A 14,882-nucleotide genomic window follows, 5' to 3' on the forward strand; every position below is an offset into this window, starting at 1 on the left:
TTTTAATTTTTATTTATATTTATTTCTTAATGAAAACATTTTATTACTTCTTTAGATTATTGCTAATATAAATTATTTTAAATTTGTAAAATAAATTTAAGGTTTGATTTAAAAATAATTGAGAAAATTAAATTTAAAGAGGGAAATTTTGACTTTTAGAGAGCAAAGTTTGAACAAAAATTCATTTTAAATGAAAAATATATACCGTAAAGAAATATGAGCATTAAAATATTAAAGCAACACATTTAGGCTATCAAACTGCGTATAAAATGGTTTGTTATATTAAATATTTGATTTTTAGTAAATTAAATAAACTTAAAAGTTTGTCCGTTGGAGATGTTAAATTGCACTGGATCGTTCAATTTTGTTACTCATCTTTTCACCTCGCTTCTCAATTTAAGAAGGTATAGCAATTTAAAGGTATTAATTCATCTATAAATTAGTGCGTAAAGTGTGTATTTAATAAATACAAAATAAAAGTTTATAAAAGTGAAAATGTCTGAAGCAATTGCTGTTACGAATGTTAATTCTCCGGTAGCCGGATCTTCTGCTATTTCTGAGAAAAAAGTTGCTGCTAAAAAAGCAGTTAAGCCAAAAAAGCCTTCAGTCGCTCCTACTCATCCACCAACTCAACAAATGGTTGATGCATCAATTAAGAATTTAAAAGAACGTGGTGGCTCATCACTTTTGGCTATTAAAAAGTACATTAGTGCTACATACAAATGTGATGCTCAAAAATTAGCACCATTTATCAAGCGTTATTTGAAATCTGCTGTTACTAGTGGTAAATTAATTCAAACCAAAGGAAAGGGTGCATCTGGTTCTTTTAAATTATCAGTGGCTGCCAATAAATCAAGTAAATCCGGTGAAGGTAAATCGAAGTCAAAAGCGGTGAAATCCATTGAGAAGAAGCCCAAAAAGAAATCGACAGATGGTGTGGCGTCAAAGAAGAAGGCAGCAGTTGGCGGTAAGAAAGCAAGTGGCGAGAAAAAAGTGAAGAAAAGTGTTGCTAGCAAGAAAACAGCAGAGAAGAAAAAAAGTGAAAAGGCTAAAGCGAAGGATGCAAAAAAGACTGGATCTGTTAAAGCCAAACCAGCTAAAGCTAAATCGACTCCAAATAAAGCAAAGACGTTAAAAGCAAAAACACCTAGTGTTAAAACCAAGAAAGCCGCGGTCAATAAAAAGCCAGTCGCCAAAAAAGCGCCATCTAAAAAGTAAAGCCCAGGTAGAAGAAAAAAAAACTATGTGGCAAATAAGAAATAAAATAAGCCCTTTTCAGGGCTACAAAAATGTTTAACATATCGATCAAAAATGAATTTTTAGCAAGAACATTAAAATAATTTTAATTATTAAATGAATTGATGATGATTGTGCACATACATATGTATGTATTATGTGTTTTCATATATATCATTCAATGTATAGGATAAATATATGTATGTATACAATAAAAATTACATGTCATGTTTATATCTCAATTACATTATAAGTAAAATAATTCATAAATAAAAAATGTATTTATTTATGTATTTGTAAACATAATCATTAGTACTTGGATTTTTATCCTTTATTTAGATATTTTCACTAGATTAAGTGTGGGTAATATGGTATACCAATTTGTATTTAGGCTATAACTGCGAAAACATTTGTAAAAAACCTTCAAAACTGAATTGTTTCTAGTATTTTAATATTGGCAAATATAGCCCTTTACTTAAAATGCATAATATTATATGGTATAAAATTTGTGATTAAAAATGTGAAAGAAGTCAGAAATTGCCATTATGAAAAACGCGCGGGTAATATGGTATAAATGGTTAGGTTAATATGGTATAATGTTACCCGCATAATAAATTATAAATAAGTGAGTAATGAACGTTTACAAAGGGTGACAATTAGATATTTATTTTATTTTTTTTTCTTTTCTTTGAAATTTCACAGCTCCTAATTAGGATTACCCTATACTAAATAGTTTTGCAAAAAAACACAGGAGTACCATATTACCCACACTTACTCTATATTCAATAGTTTATTATCATAGTATTACTATTGCCACAGCAACGCATGGCCAAATCTACTAGTACATATACTGTGTTTGTATACTCATATATCATCTCTTTGTTAATTTATATGTTGTGGCCCTGAAAAGGGCCTTTTTGCTATTTTTTTTTATCATTTGAACAAATTACTTGGAACTTGTGTATTTAGTGACAGCTTTGGTACCTTCGCTCACAGCATGTTTGGCTAATTCACCAGGCAAAAGTAAACGTACAGCAGTTTGGATTTCGCGACTAGTGATAGTTGAACGTTTATTGTAATGAGCTAAACGCGATGCTTCAGCAGCGATACGCTCAAAAATATCATTCACAAAACTGTTCATGATACTCATGGCTTTTGATGAAATACCAGTATCAGGATGTACTTGCTTCAACACTTTATAAATGTAAATAGCATAACTTTCCTTCCTCTTACGCTTCTTCTTCTTGTCGTTTTTGGTAATATTTTTTTGGGCCTTACCAGCCTTCTTTGCTGCTTTTCCACTAGTTTTAGGAGGCATGTTTTTTTTTCTCACTTCACTTTTCCACTAACACTTTTCGAAATAAATTCTATACTCACAATAAAGCAGTTGCTTTAAAGTACATTTTTCCATATAAACTATTCGAGAAGTCGTTGAAAGGTGCACGAAGAGTCACGAAGTCATGTCAATTTACCTTGACTACGAAATGAAAAAGTATATAAGCAGCGTTAGTATGTTGGGAGAGTTTACATAAAGTGAGTGAATTGTGCAGTGTACGTTGTGCAAGCTTATAGTGATTCATATTTCCTTTTCGTGTGTTAAATAAATTATATTAAAAAATGTCTGGACGTGGTAAAGGTGGTAAAGTGAAAGGCAAGGCAAAGTCGCGTTCAAATCGTGCTGGGCTTCAATTTCCTGTCGGCCGTATACACCGTTTGTTGCGCAAAGGCAATTATGCTGAACGTGTTGGTGCTGGTGCTCCCGTATATTTAGCTGCTGTTATGGAATATTTGGCAGCTGAAGTTCTTGAATTGGCTGGTAATGCTGCCCGTGATAACAAAAAGACAAGAATTATTCCACGTCATTTACAATTGGCCATCCGTAATGATGAAGAATTGAATAAACTATTATCTGGAGTCACTATTGCTCAAGGTGGTGTTTTGCCAAATATTCAAGCTGTACTTTTACCAAAGAAGACTGAGAAAAAAGCATAAATTTCTGGTCTCGAAAAGTCTTACTATTAACATATTATCTAAAAAAAGAATAAAACCGTCCTTTTCAGGACGACAAAGTATTTATATTCAAAGAGGTTGATATTACTTTCATAAAAACTACATATGTATTAGTAATAAAACTTGATTCGTTATATAAAACTGGTTACATACGATACACATATAACAACAAATATTAGATTCATACTCATGAATGTATAAGTAAAGTCATCTGCAGAGACAACTTACGGTAGAATACAGTAGGTAAATAATAGCGAAAAAAAGTAGGTGGTGGTACACATGTACAGTTCCGTGGATTATAAGCGGAATTTAATTTGTAAATTTATTTCTATCTACAATATATAGTATATCATTAGATTTAAAGTTTTAATCTTTTGTTGAGAAATTGTGGTCCTGAAAAGGACCGTTTGAGTATTTATTTTTATCATTATATGTAAAATTTTGATCTTTCGTTGAGAAATTGTGGTCCTGAAAAGGACCGTTTGGATATTTATCTTCTTCAATTCAATTAAGCACGTTCTCCACGAATACGTCTGGCCAATTGAATATCTTTTGGCATAATTGTGACACGCTTTGCATGAATGGCGCACAAATTTGTATCCTCAAACAGACCAACCAAATATGCTTCACTTGCTTCCTGTAGAGCCATAACAGCAGAACTTTGGAAACGTAAATCTGTTTTGAAATCTTGAGCAATTTCTCGAACCAAACGTTGGAATGGCAATTTTCGGATTAATAATTCAGTACTTTTTTGGTAACGACGAATTTCACGTAATGCCACTGTACCGGGGCGATAGCGATGAGGTTTCTTTACACCACCAGTTGCCGGAGCACTTTTACGAGCTGCTTTGGTTGCCAATTGTTTGCGTGGTGCTTTACCACCAGTCGATTTACGGGCTGTTTGTTTTGTACGAGCCATTTTTTTCACTGCACTTATTTAATTTCCACCTTAACTGAAAAGTCACTGCACTAATATATCTTACCATACACTAATAATTTGTGCACAAGTAATAAAATACTTCATAACGTTTCAAAAGTTCATATTTTCAGGGTGGATGGAGTCTTAACTATATTCATGTGTTAGAAAGAGATGAAATTTTCTGTATATAGGTAAGTCACATTGTTAGTTGTTGACTTTTGTATAAATACACGTGCAATAATTTAGTTCTTCAGAAATCTATAGAGCGTGCAGTGATCGGCTGGTAAAAGTGTTAAAGTGTTAAAGTGTAAAAGTTAAAAAGTTAAAAATGACTGGTCGCGGCAAAGGTGGAAAAGGCTTGGGTAAAGGTGGTGCTAAGCGTCATCGTAAAGTTTTACGTGATAACATCCAGGGAATCACTAAGCCTGCTATTCGGCGTTTGGCTCGTCGTGGAGGTGTAAAACGTATATCTGGTTTGATATATGAAGAAACTCGTGGAGTCTTAAAAGTATTTTTGGAGAATGTTATCCGTGATGCAGTTACCTATACTGAACACGCTAAAAGGAAGACAGTTACAGCAATGGATGTTGTATATGCTTTGAAGAGACAAGGACGTACCTTGTATGGATTCGGCGGTTAAACAATTTTACTATCAAATATAAAAAACAAAACGGTCCTTTTCAGGACCACGATATTCATTAAACGAAGATTCAAAATAATGATAAATTAACCGAAAAATAACAAATTCATATCTAAAAGTAATTTTGTCACAATTCTTAATTTGCCTGTAGTTAGCATTCATTCCAATTTAATATTATTTATCAAATATCCAAATACGTATGTATATGTATATATTGCATTCACATTATTTATGAGGAAGTATGTTGGAACGGAATATGAGTAGATATAAAAATTACATTATCTACGGACCTATGTGTGTATGGATGTATATATGTATGTATGGTAAGTAAGTTTAGTATAAAATTATTACTAATGTAGGATTTGAGTAGAAATTTATCCGACAATATATTAACAAATTTTGAATTGATCGCATAAAACCGCTTTTTGTTTACATACTATTATTTTACTTCATTTAAGTTTAAATTTGACTTTTTCATTTACATACTCTTGATAGTTAATGAATAACCGCACAAGGGCCCTAACAAATAACCTCAAGTTATTTTTTTAATTTTTATTTATATTTATTTCTTAATGAAAACATTTTATTACTTCTTTAGATTATTGCTAATATAAATTATTTTAAATTTGTAAAATAAATTTAAGGTTTGATTTAAAAATAATTGAGAAAATTAAATTTAAAGAGGGAAATTTTGACTTTTAGAGAGCAAAGTTTGAACAAAAATTCATTTTAAATGAAAAATATATACCGTAAAGAAATATGAGCATTAAAATATTAAAGCAACACATTTAGGCTATCAAACTGCGTATAAAATGGTTTGTTATATTAAATATTTGATTTTTAGTAAATTAAATAAACTTAAAAGTTTGTCCGTTGGAGATGTTAAATTGCACTGGATCGTTCAATTTTGTTACTCATCTTTTCACCTCGCTTCTCAATTTAAGAAGGTATAGCAATTTAAAGGTATTAATTCATCTATAAATTAGTGCGTAAAGTGTGTATTTAATAAATACAAAATAAAAGTTTATAAAAGTGAAAATGTCTGAAGCAATTGCTGTTACGAATGTTAATTCTCCGGTAGCCGGATCTTCTGCTATTTCTGAGAAAAAAGTTGCTGCTAAAAAAGCAGTTAAGCCAAAAAAGCCTTCAGTCGCTCCTACTCATCCACCAACTCAACAAATGGTTGATGCATCAATTAAGAATTTAAAAGAACGTGGTGGCTCATCACTTTTGGCTATTAAAAAGTACATTAGTGCTACATACAAATGTGATGCTCAAAAATTAGCACCATTTATCAAGCGTTATTTGAAATCTGCTGTTACTAGTGGTAAATTAATTCAAACCAAAGGAAAGGGTGCATCTGGTTCTTTTAAATTATCAGTGGCTGCCAATAAATCAAGTAAATCCGGTGAAGGTAAATCGAAGTCAAAAGCGGTGAAATCCATTGAGAAGAAGCCCAAAAAGAAATCGACAGATGGTGTGGCGTCAAAGAAGAAGGCAGCAGTTGGCGGTAAGAAAGCAAGTGGCGAGAAAAAAGTGAAGAAAAGTGTTGCTAGCAAGAAAACAGCAGAGAAGAAAAAAAGTGAAAAGGCTAAAGCGAAGGATGCAAAAAAGACTGGATCTGTTAAAGCCAAACCAGCTAAAGCTAAATCGACTCCAAATAAAGCAAAGACGTTAAAAGCAAAAACACCTAGTGTTAAAACCAAGAAAGCCGCGGTCAATAAAAAGCCAGTCGCCAAAAAAGCGCCATCTAAAAAGTAAAGCCCAGGTAGAAGAAAAAAAAACTATGTGGCAAATAAGAAATAAAATAAGCCCTTTTCAGGGCTACAAAAATGTTTAACATATCGATCAAAAATGAATTTTTAGCAAGAACATTAAAATAATTTTAATTATTAAATGAATTGATGATGATTGTGCACATACATATGTATGTATTATGTGTTTTCATATATATCATTCAATGTATAGGATAAATATATGTATGTATACAATAAAAATTACATGTCATGTTTATATCTCAATTACATTATAAGTAAAATAATTCATAAATAAAAAATGTATTTATTTATGTATTTGTAAACATAATCATTAGTACTTGGATTTTTATCCTTTATTTAGATATTTTCACTAGATTAAGTGTGGGTAATATGGTATACCAATTTGTATTTAGGCTATAACTGCGAAAACATTTGTAAAAAACCTTCAAAACTGAATTGTTTCTAGTATTTTAATATTGGCAAATATAGCCCTTTACTTAAAATGCATAATATTATATGGTATAAAATTTGTGATTAAAAATGTGAAAGAAGTCAGAAATTGCCATTATGAAAAACGCGCGGGTAATATGGTATAAATGGTTAGGTTAATATGGTATAATGTTACCCGCATAATAAATTATAAATAAGTGAGTAATGAACGTTTACAAAGGGTGACAATTAGATATTTATTTTATTTTTTTTTCTTTTCTTTGAAATTTCACAGCTCCTAATTAGGATTACCCTATACTAAATAGTTTTGCAAAAAAACACAGGAGTACCATATTACCCACACTTACTCTATATTCAATAGTTTATTATCATAGTATTACTATTGCCACAGCAACGCATGGCCAAATCTACTAGTACATATACTGTGTTTGTATACTCATATATCATCTCTTTGTTAATTTATATGTTGTGGCCCTGAAAAGGGCCTTTTTGCTATTTTTTTTTTATCATTTGAACAAATTACTTGGAACTTGTGTATTTAGTGACAGCTTTGGTACCTTCGCTCACAGCATGTTTGGCTAATTCACCAGGCAAAAGTAAACGTACAGCAGTTTGGATTTCGCGACTAGTGATAGTTGAACGTTTATTGTAATGAGCTAAACGCGATGCTTCAGCAGCGATACGCTCAAAAATATCATTCACAAAACTGTTCATGATACTCATGGCTTTTGATGAAATACCAGTATCAGGATGTACTTGCTTCAACACTTTATAAATGTAAATAGCATAACTTTCCTTCCTCTTACGCTTCTTCTTCTTGTCGTTTTTGGTAATATTTTTTTGGGCCTTACCAGCCTTCTTTGCTGCTTTTCCACTAGTTTTAGGAGGCATGTTTTTTTTTCTCACTTCACTTTTCCACTAACACTTTTCGAAATAAATTCTATACTCACATTTTTTTTTTTTTTTTTTTTTTTTTTTTTTTGAAGAGATGTGGGGGGGAAATCTTCTAAAGACACCCTGGCGGGTAGTGTCGGATTCGCTTGATGCGCCTACCGACTAAAACCCCCCCACACCGGTTGCCAACCATATGGTTATGAACCTAGAATGTAATTTGGGGGAGAAGGAGGAAGATTCATTTGTGAGCGGTAGTGGCCCTCAAAAGAATCTGACGCTAATAAGCGAAGCTCGAATTTTTGGTTAGGTGGGAGCGGAAGGATTTGTTAGGATGCATGGCCTTCTGAAACGGTCGGTTTTCTTGCACCTGAGAGTGGCAAGACAGTTGATGCTGGGGTTGGCGTGGGTAGCTACTGACGCCCGGAGATTTGCAGCGTAGGTAATGGCTGCCGATTGAATGGAAGGAAGATTTGTTTCCTCTAGGATCTGTTTGTTTCTAACATACCACGGGAAGTTAAGAGCAGATCTTAGTAGACGCATGTATGTGGATTGAAGCCTGGACACTTGTCTGGGTGAGGCAGAGCCCCAAATAGGGATGGCGTAGGAGCAGATGCTTCTAATGATAGCATTGAAAGCTCGCTTTTTGGTGCTTTGGGAAACCTTTTTATTGGTAAAAAAGGGTTTTAATGCGCTGAAGGCGCCATTGGCTTTACCTCGGACTGCTGTGATTTGTTTCGTCCAGGTTAGCCGCCTGTCGAAGACAACACCGAGGTATTTCGCGGAGGGGCTCCATTTGATGGGGAACCTGTTTACCAAGATTTTTGGTGGAATTCGTTTCCTCCGTGAAAAGAAGATTGCCTCTGATTTGGTTGTGTTGATATCGAATCTCCACATCCAGTACCAGTCGAGGACAGTGGGGATGAATTTGTTGAGGGCGGATGTGCTGAAGTTAATTGTACGGGAGGCGTACAAGAAGGCGACATCATCCGCATATTGGGCTGTGAGAATTTTCTCCTCGGTTGGGATGTCGTAACAGTAAATGTTGAACAGCACTGGGGAGAGTTTGGAGCCCTGAGGGACTCCTGCCGTGATCGGGTGAGCTTCAGAGAGCTCACTATTCACCCGAGCAGTGATTTTCCGGTCAGACAAGAAAGATTTTACTAAGCCAATGAGGTAATGTGGGAAGTTTAGCTTTATAAGCTTATAAATAAGCCCATCATGCCAGACCCGATCGAATGCTTGTTTGCAGTCAAGCAGGAGCATAGGAATGTGTCTTCCTTTGTTGAGGTTGTTAGCAACAAATTCGGAGACCCGCAGAAGTTGGTGTGCGGTGCCATGTTGCTTTCGAAATCCATGTTGGAAGTCGGGAAGAATTGAGTTTTCTGTAACAAATTTCTCTAGTCGGGAGAGAATTATACTTTCTGCTACTTTGCTGAGGGTGCAGAGTAGGCTGATGGGGCGATGGCTTGCCGGATCGCTTAGTGGTTTTCCCTGTTTGGGAAGAAAGACGACTGTAGCGGCTTTCCAGGCCGGGGGAAAATGTTGGAAACGCATCATGGCATTTATGATGTTGTTTAGGGCAACAAGGTGTTTGCGCGGTAGGATTTTTAAGATGCCGTTACCGATACTGTCGTGACCTGGAGCTTTCCGGTTTTTGAGGGAGCGGATAGCCTCAGAGACTTCTTTGGGGGAGGTGGGCTGAAACTCGACCGTCTGGAAGGTTGTGCCCCGGACAGTTTCTGATACTTCTTCGTGAAAAGAAGAGAATTTTTGGGAGCTTGGAAAGGGAGAGCATTGATTTTTAAGGGATTGGGCAAAGATGTTGGCTTTGTCCTTGTCCTGTGGGTAAGAGATTCCGTCTTTAATTAGGGCTGGGGGGTGGGGTTTGCGGTTTCTTAAGGATCTGATAACCTTCCAGCAACTTTTAGGATGCTGTTCGGCTTCAGCGATAAAGGAATTGAAGTCTTCAGAACTTCTTTGGAGGAGGAGAACCTTTAATTCCCTTTGAGTGGAATTTAGAGTTTGGCGTAGTTGGGGAAGTCTGTGTTTTTGCCAGAGTTTGCGGATTTTGTTTTTCCTGGCGATGAGTGCGCGGATACGTGGGGGAAGGTTATTTGGGTTAGTGGTAGGTTCTATTGAGGAGGTGGCTGAAATTATTGCCCTTTGGATTTCCTCCGTTAGATCTGTGACCGCTTTATCAAGCTCAGCTATGGAGTTGATTTGGGTGCAGGTGAAAGCGGAGGTTTCCAGCAAGAATTTCAGGTGGAGGAAGTCGGTTTTGGTCTTTAACCGAGGAGAAAGTAGGGGGCGATTTGCGAGCTCCAGGTAGACCGGGGAGTGGTCTGAACTGAGCTCAGGGAGGGTCCAGGGGTCTCTGTTGAGGGTCACATTTTTTGTAAGGAATAAGTCCAAAGTGCTTGCTTGGAATCTGGGACTTGTAGGGTGGTAGGTCGGTTCGGAGGGAGCTTCGATGTTGAAGTTGTGCTGGAGAGACATTCTCCAGAGGGTTAACCCGTTAGCATTATTCGTAGAACGGTTCCAAATCCTATATTTAGAGTTGAAATCGCCTGCGATAATGGTAGGGGTGGAGGAGTTGAAGAGGGATGAAATGTTGAGAGGACTTTTGTCAGGAGGGATATACACAGTGATGATCCTGTGCCTGCTTGAGTTGAGGAATACGTCAATTCCTACAGCCTCGAGTGTTGAGGGGCCAGTGTTGGCGGCTAGGTGGTGGATAGAGCTCTTCACACAGATGGCGACACCGCCCCCTTTGGAATCTGGGCGGTCGTTTCTGTAGATTGTGAAGTTCGGGATATAAAGGGATTTTTTGGGGTTTAGGTGGGTTTCGGTGATGCAGACGACATCAATGGATTTTTCTTTTATGAGCTGGATGAGCTCGGTCTTTTTGGGAGTGCAAAGCCCGTTGGCGTTCCAATTTAGGATTATCAGGCCGCTTTTAGTTCCTGAAGACTGTGGACAGGAAGTCCCGAAAAAGCTTCTCTAGGTGGGCAATGTTTGGGACAGGATTAGGCGTTGGGTTTTTATATGCGTTTTTGGCAACCTCGGCGTATGAGCGAGTTGGCCCTTGGGCTCGTGGTTGGGGTTGGGGTTGAGGTTGTGGTGTGGTCTGTGCCGGGGGGCGGGTAGCTCTTTGTGGGAGAGCTTTGGGGGTCTTTTGGACCTTTTTTGGAGGTCCGGGTTGGTGTTTTTGTGGGGCTTTAGGGCAACCCCGATAAGTGGCGCGATGTGGGCCCTTGCAGTGAATGCAGGTGGGCTTCGCGTTTTTCTGCTCTTTGAGAGCGCAGGAAGCCGTGGCGTGGGAGCGACCGCAGAAGGCGCAGGCCCAGGGAGCGAAACAGTAGTTTGCTGTGTGGGCGAAGTTGAGACACCGGAGGCATTGTGGAATTACCTTCGACTTACGCTTTGCCTCTACTCTGACGCTGAGGCCAGCGATTGTCTTTAGGTCAAAAATCGCCTTCGCTGAGGAGTGCGAAGGGTCAAGGTTGACGGTTATTAGGGGCCATATTTTTGGGCCCCTGCGCATGCGATGAATACTCTTCACCGCTGCATTTTTCATCCTCAGTTCATTGAGGACGGTTTCGTCGTCGAGGCATTCGAGGACGCCTCTGATCACGACAATCAGGTCCTTGTCTTGATGGAGCTGATTTGTCGTGTACGGGATTTCATGCCTTTCTAAGGCGGAGGTAAGTTCCCGGAAACCGTCAACGGTTTCCGGGTACACGATGATGGCTTCAGATACAACTTTAGCCGATCGGATGTGAATGTCTGCTTTGCGCAGACCAGAACTCACTTTCTCCCATGATTCCTTCTTGAGGATTCGAATAGGAGGAGGGTTTCTTTCCTTAGGAGGGGTTAGGTCTTCGCTCTCATCGGAAGAGGATGATGAGAGAAAGTCATCAATTTTGATGGTTTCAGGAGGGGATGTGGTGCGGCGCCGTTTTGGGATTTCCCGTTTGGGTTCTTCCCGTTTGGGGTTTTCCCGTTTGGGTTTTTTCCGGCGGCGGACTTCGATGAACACGGTGTCATCGGGCGGATCGATGCTCATTTGAGCATTTTCGGGAGAGTTTGAGGTAGTAGCGTCGTTGTCATTGTCATTGTCGTTTGGGATATCGTTGGGGATTGTGGAGATGGGGTTATGCTTACTGAGTAAGTGCTCTACTCTGAGCAGATACCCACGGAGGTCTTTAACGAGGGCGGTAAGCTCGACCTCGCTCAAGGATTCAGGGTTTGGGAAATTCATTGCTGAGTTTTTGCAACTCGCAATGTTTTCCCCTTTCAATGTTTTTTGTGTCACTTTTTCACTTTATACACTGTGCACTGCACTGATCACTAACTGCACTGTAATGTTTCACTGCACTGTTGTTTTGTAGTTTCACTGCACTGTTGCTGTATCGATTTGTGTAGCTAAGCAGGCATACGGCCTTGCTAAGCTTTACGTTTTGCGTTTGTTTGCGTTTGCTTGCGCTACTACACGTCCGTTCGCGTTGCTGTCTGCTGTTCGTAGACTGTATACTCACAATAAAGCAGTTGCTTTAAAGTACATTTTTCCATATAAACTATTCGAGAAGTCGTTGAAAGGTGCACGAAGAGTCACGAAGTCATGTCAATTTACCTTGACTACGAAATGAAAAAGTATATAAGCAGCGTTAGTATGTTGGGAGAGTTTACATAAAGTGAGTGAATTGTGCAGTGTACGTTGTGCAAGCTTATAGTGATTCATATTTCCTTTTCGTGTGTTAAATAAATTATATTAAAAAATGTCTGGACGTGGTAAAGGTGGTAAAGTGAAAGGCAAGGCAAAGTCGCGTTCAAATCGTGCTGGGCTTCAATTTCCTGTCGGCCGTATACACCGTTTGTTGCGCAAAGGCAATTATGCTGAACGTGTTGGTGCTGGTGCTCCCGTATATTTAGCTGCTGTTATGGAATATTTGGCAGCTGAAGTTCTTGAATTGGCTGGTAATGCTGCCCGTGATAACAAAAAGACAAGAATTATTCCACGTCATTTACAATTGGCCATCCGTAATGATGAAGAATTGAATAAACTATTATCTGGAGTCACTATTGCTCAAGGTGGTGTTTTGCCAAATATTCAAGCTGTACTTTTACCAAAGAAGACTGAGAAAAAAGCATAAATTTCTGGTCTCGAAAAGTCTTACTATTAACATATTATCTAAAAAAAGAATAAAACCGTCCTTTTCAGGACGACAAAGTATTTATATTCAAAGAGGTTGATATTACTTTCATAAAAACTACATATGTATTAGTAATAAAACTTGATTCGTTATATAAAACTGGTTACATACGATACACATATAACAACAAATATTAGATTCATACTCATGAATGTATAAGTAAAGTCATCTGCAGAGACAACTTACGGTAGAATACAGTAGGTAAATAATAGCGAAAAAAAGTAGGTGGTGGTACACATGTACAGTTCCGTGGATTATAAGCGGAATTTAATTTGTAAATTTATTTCTATCTACAATATATAGTATATCATTAGATTTAAAGTTTTAATCTTTTGTTGAGAAATTGTGGTCCTGAAAAGGACCGTTTGAGTATTTATTTTTATCATTATATGTAAAATTTTGATCTTTCGTTGAGAAATTGTGGTCCTGAAAAGGACCGTTTGGATATTTATCTTCTTCAATTCAATTAAGCACGTTCTCCACGAATACGTCTGGCCAATTGAATATCTTTTGGCATAATTGTGACACGCTTTGCATGAATGGCGCACAAATTTGTATCCTCAAACAGACCAACCAAATATGCTTCACTTGCTTCCTGTAGAGCCATAACAGCAGAACTTTGGAAACGTAAATCTGTTTTGAAATCTTGAGCAATTTCTCGAACCAAACGTTGGAATGGCAATTTTCGGATTAATAATTCAGTACTTTTTTGGTAACGACGAATTTCACGTAATGCCACTGTACCGGGGCGATAGCGATGAGGTTTCTTTACACCACCAGTTGCCGGAGCACTTTTACGAGCTGCTTTGGTTGCCAATTGTTTGCGTGGTGCTTTACCACCAGTCGATTTACGGGCTGTTTGTTTTGTACGAGCCATTTTTTTCACTGCACTTATTTAATTTCCACCTTAACTGAAAAGTCACTGCACTAATATATCTTACCATACACTAATAATTTGTGCACAAGTAATAAAATACTTCATAACGTTTCAAAAGTTCATATTTTCAGGGTGGATGGAGTCTTAACTATATTCATGTGTTAGAAAGAGATGAAATTTTCTGTATATAGGTAAGTCACATTGTTAGTTGTTGACTTTTGTATAAATACACGTGCAATAATTTAGTTCTTCAGAAATCTATAGAGCGTGCAGTGATCGGCTGGTAAAAGTGTTAAAGTGTTAAAGTGTAAAAGTTAAAAAGTTAAAAATGACTGGTCGCGGCAAAGGTGGAAAAGGCTTGGGTAAAGGTGGTGCTAAGCGTCATCGTAAAGTTTTACGTGATAACATCCAGGGAATCACTAAGCCTGCTATTCGGCGTTTGGCTCGTCGTGGAGGTGTAAAACGTATATCTGGTTTGATATATGAAGAAACTCGTGGAGTCTTAAAAGTATTTTTGGAGAATGTTATCCGTGATGCAGTTACCTATACTGAACACGCTAAAAGGAAGACAGTTACAGCAATGGATGTTGTATATGCTTTGAAGAGACAAGGACGTACCTTGTATGGATTCGGCGGTTAAACAATTTTACTATCAAATATAAAAAACAAAACGGTCCTTTTCAGGACCACGATATTCATTAAACGAAGATTCAAAATAATGATAAATTAACCGAAAAATAACAAATTCATATCTAAAAGTAATTTTGTCACAATTCTTAATTTGCCTGTAGTTAGCATTCATTCCAATTTAATATTATTTATCAAATATCCAAATACGTATGTATATGTATATATTGCATTCACATTATTTATGAGGAAGTATGTT

General features: G+C 37.2%; 10 protein-coding genes across 10 annotated transcripts; 6 read left to right on the forward strand and 4 right to left on the reverse strand.

Annotated features, from left to right (window-relative positions):
- Positions 1-467: 467 nt before the first annotated feature.
- Positions 468-1,241, forward strand: LOC125780079 (histone H1-like). Its single transcript, XM_049461587.1, has one exon. It carries the CDS (start codon positions 496-498, stop codon positions 1,216-1,218), a length of 723 nt encoding a protein of 240 aa, XP_049317544.1. The 5' UTR covers positions 468-495; the 3' UTR covers positions 1,219-1,241.
- Positions 1,242-1,907: 666 nt separating this feature from the next.
- On the reverse strand, positions 1,908-2,598 carry LOC125780036 (histone H2B). The gene has a single exon (XM_049461543.1). The coding sequence runs from the start codon at positions 2,552-2,554 to the stop codon at positions 2,183-2,185; it is 372 nt and encodes a 123-aa protein (XP_049317500.1). The 5' UTR covers positions 2,555-2,598; the 3' UTR covers positions 1,908-2,182.
- Positions 2,599-2,796: 198 nt separating this feature from the next.
- LOC125780043 (histone H2A) lies at positions 2,797-3,265 on the forward strand. The gene has a single exon (XM_049461550.1). The coding sequence runs from the start codon at positions 2,854-2,856 to the stop codon at positions 3,226-3,228; it is 375 nt and encodes a 124-aa protein (XP_049317507.1). The 5' UTR covers positions 2,797-2,853; the 3' UTR covers positions 3,229-3,265.
- Positions 3,266-3,754: 489 nt separating this feature from the next.
- On the reverse strand, positions 3,755-4,165 carry LOC125780041 (histone H3). Its single transcript, XM_049461548.1, has one exon. It carries the CDS (start codon positions 4,163-4,165, stop codon positions 3,755-3,757), a length of 411 nt encoding a protein of 136 aa, XP_049317505.1.
- A 289-nt stretch (positions 4,166-4,454) lies between these two features.
- Positions 4,455-4,805, forward strand: LOC125780046 (histone H4). The gene has a single exon (XM_049461553.1). The coding sequence runs from the start codon at positions 4,494-4,496 to the stop codon at positions 4,803-4,805; it is 312 nt and encodes a 103-aa protein (XP_049317510.1). The 5' UTR covers positions 4,455-4,493.
- A 1,010-nt stretch (positions 4,806-5,815) lies between these two features.
- LOC125780039 (histone H1-like) lies at positions 5,816-6,589 on the forward strand. The gene has a single exon (XM_049461546.1). The coding sequence runs from the start codon at positions 5,844-5,846 to the stop codon at positions 6,564-6,566; it is 723 nt and encodes a 240-aa protein (XP_049317503.1). The 5' UTR covers positions 5,816-5,843; the 3' UTR covers positions 6,567-6,589.
- Positions 6,590-7,485: 896 nt separating this feature from the next.
- On the reverse strand, positions 7,486-7,962 carry LOC125780044 (histone H2B). Its single transcript, XM_049461551.1, has one exon. The coding sequence runs from the start codon at positions 7,901-7,903 to the stop codon at positions 7,532-7,534; it is 372 nt and encodes a 123-aa protein (XP_049317508.1). The 5' UTR covers positions 7,904-7,962; the 3' UTR covers positions 7,486-7,531.
- Positions 7,963-12,627: 4,665 nt separating this feature from the next.
- LOC125780042 (histone H2A) lies at positions 12,628-13,096 on the forward strand. Its single transcript, XM_049461549.1, has one exon. The coding sequence runs from the start codon at positions 12,685-12,687 to the stop codon at positions 13,057-13,059; it is 375 nt and encodes a 124-aa protein (XP_049317506.1). The 5' UTR covers positions 12,628-12,684; the 3' UTR covers positions 13,060-13,096.
- A 489-nt stretch (positions 13,097-13,585) lies between these two features.
- Positions 13,586-13,996, reverse strand: LOC125780040 (histone H3). Its single transcript, XM_049461547.1, has one exon. It carries the CDS (start codon positions 13,994-13,996, stop codon positions 13,586-13,588), a length of 411 nt encoding a protein of 136 aa, XP_049317504.1.
- A 289-nt stretch (positions 13,997-14,285) lies between these two features.
- On the forward strand, positions 14,286-14,636 carry LOC125780045 (histone H4). The gene has a single exon (XM_049461552.1). The coding sequence runs from the start codon at positions 14,325-14,327 to the stop codon at positions 14,634-14,636; it is 312 nt and encodes a 103-aa protein (XP_049317509.1). The 5' UTR covers positions 14,286-14,324.
- The last annotated feature ends 246 nt before the right edge of the window (positions 14,637-14,882 follow it).

Source organism: Bactrocera dorsalis, unplaced genomic scaffold, assembly GCF_023373825.1.
Source record: "Bactrocera dorsalis isolate Fly_Bdor unplaced genomic scaffold, ASM2337382v1 BdCtg057, whole genome shotgun sequence".
In the NCBI taxonomy this organism is placed as follows: Eukaryota; Metazoa; Arthropoda; class Insecta; order Diptera; family Tephritidae; genus Bactrocera; species Bactrocera dorsalis.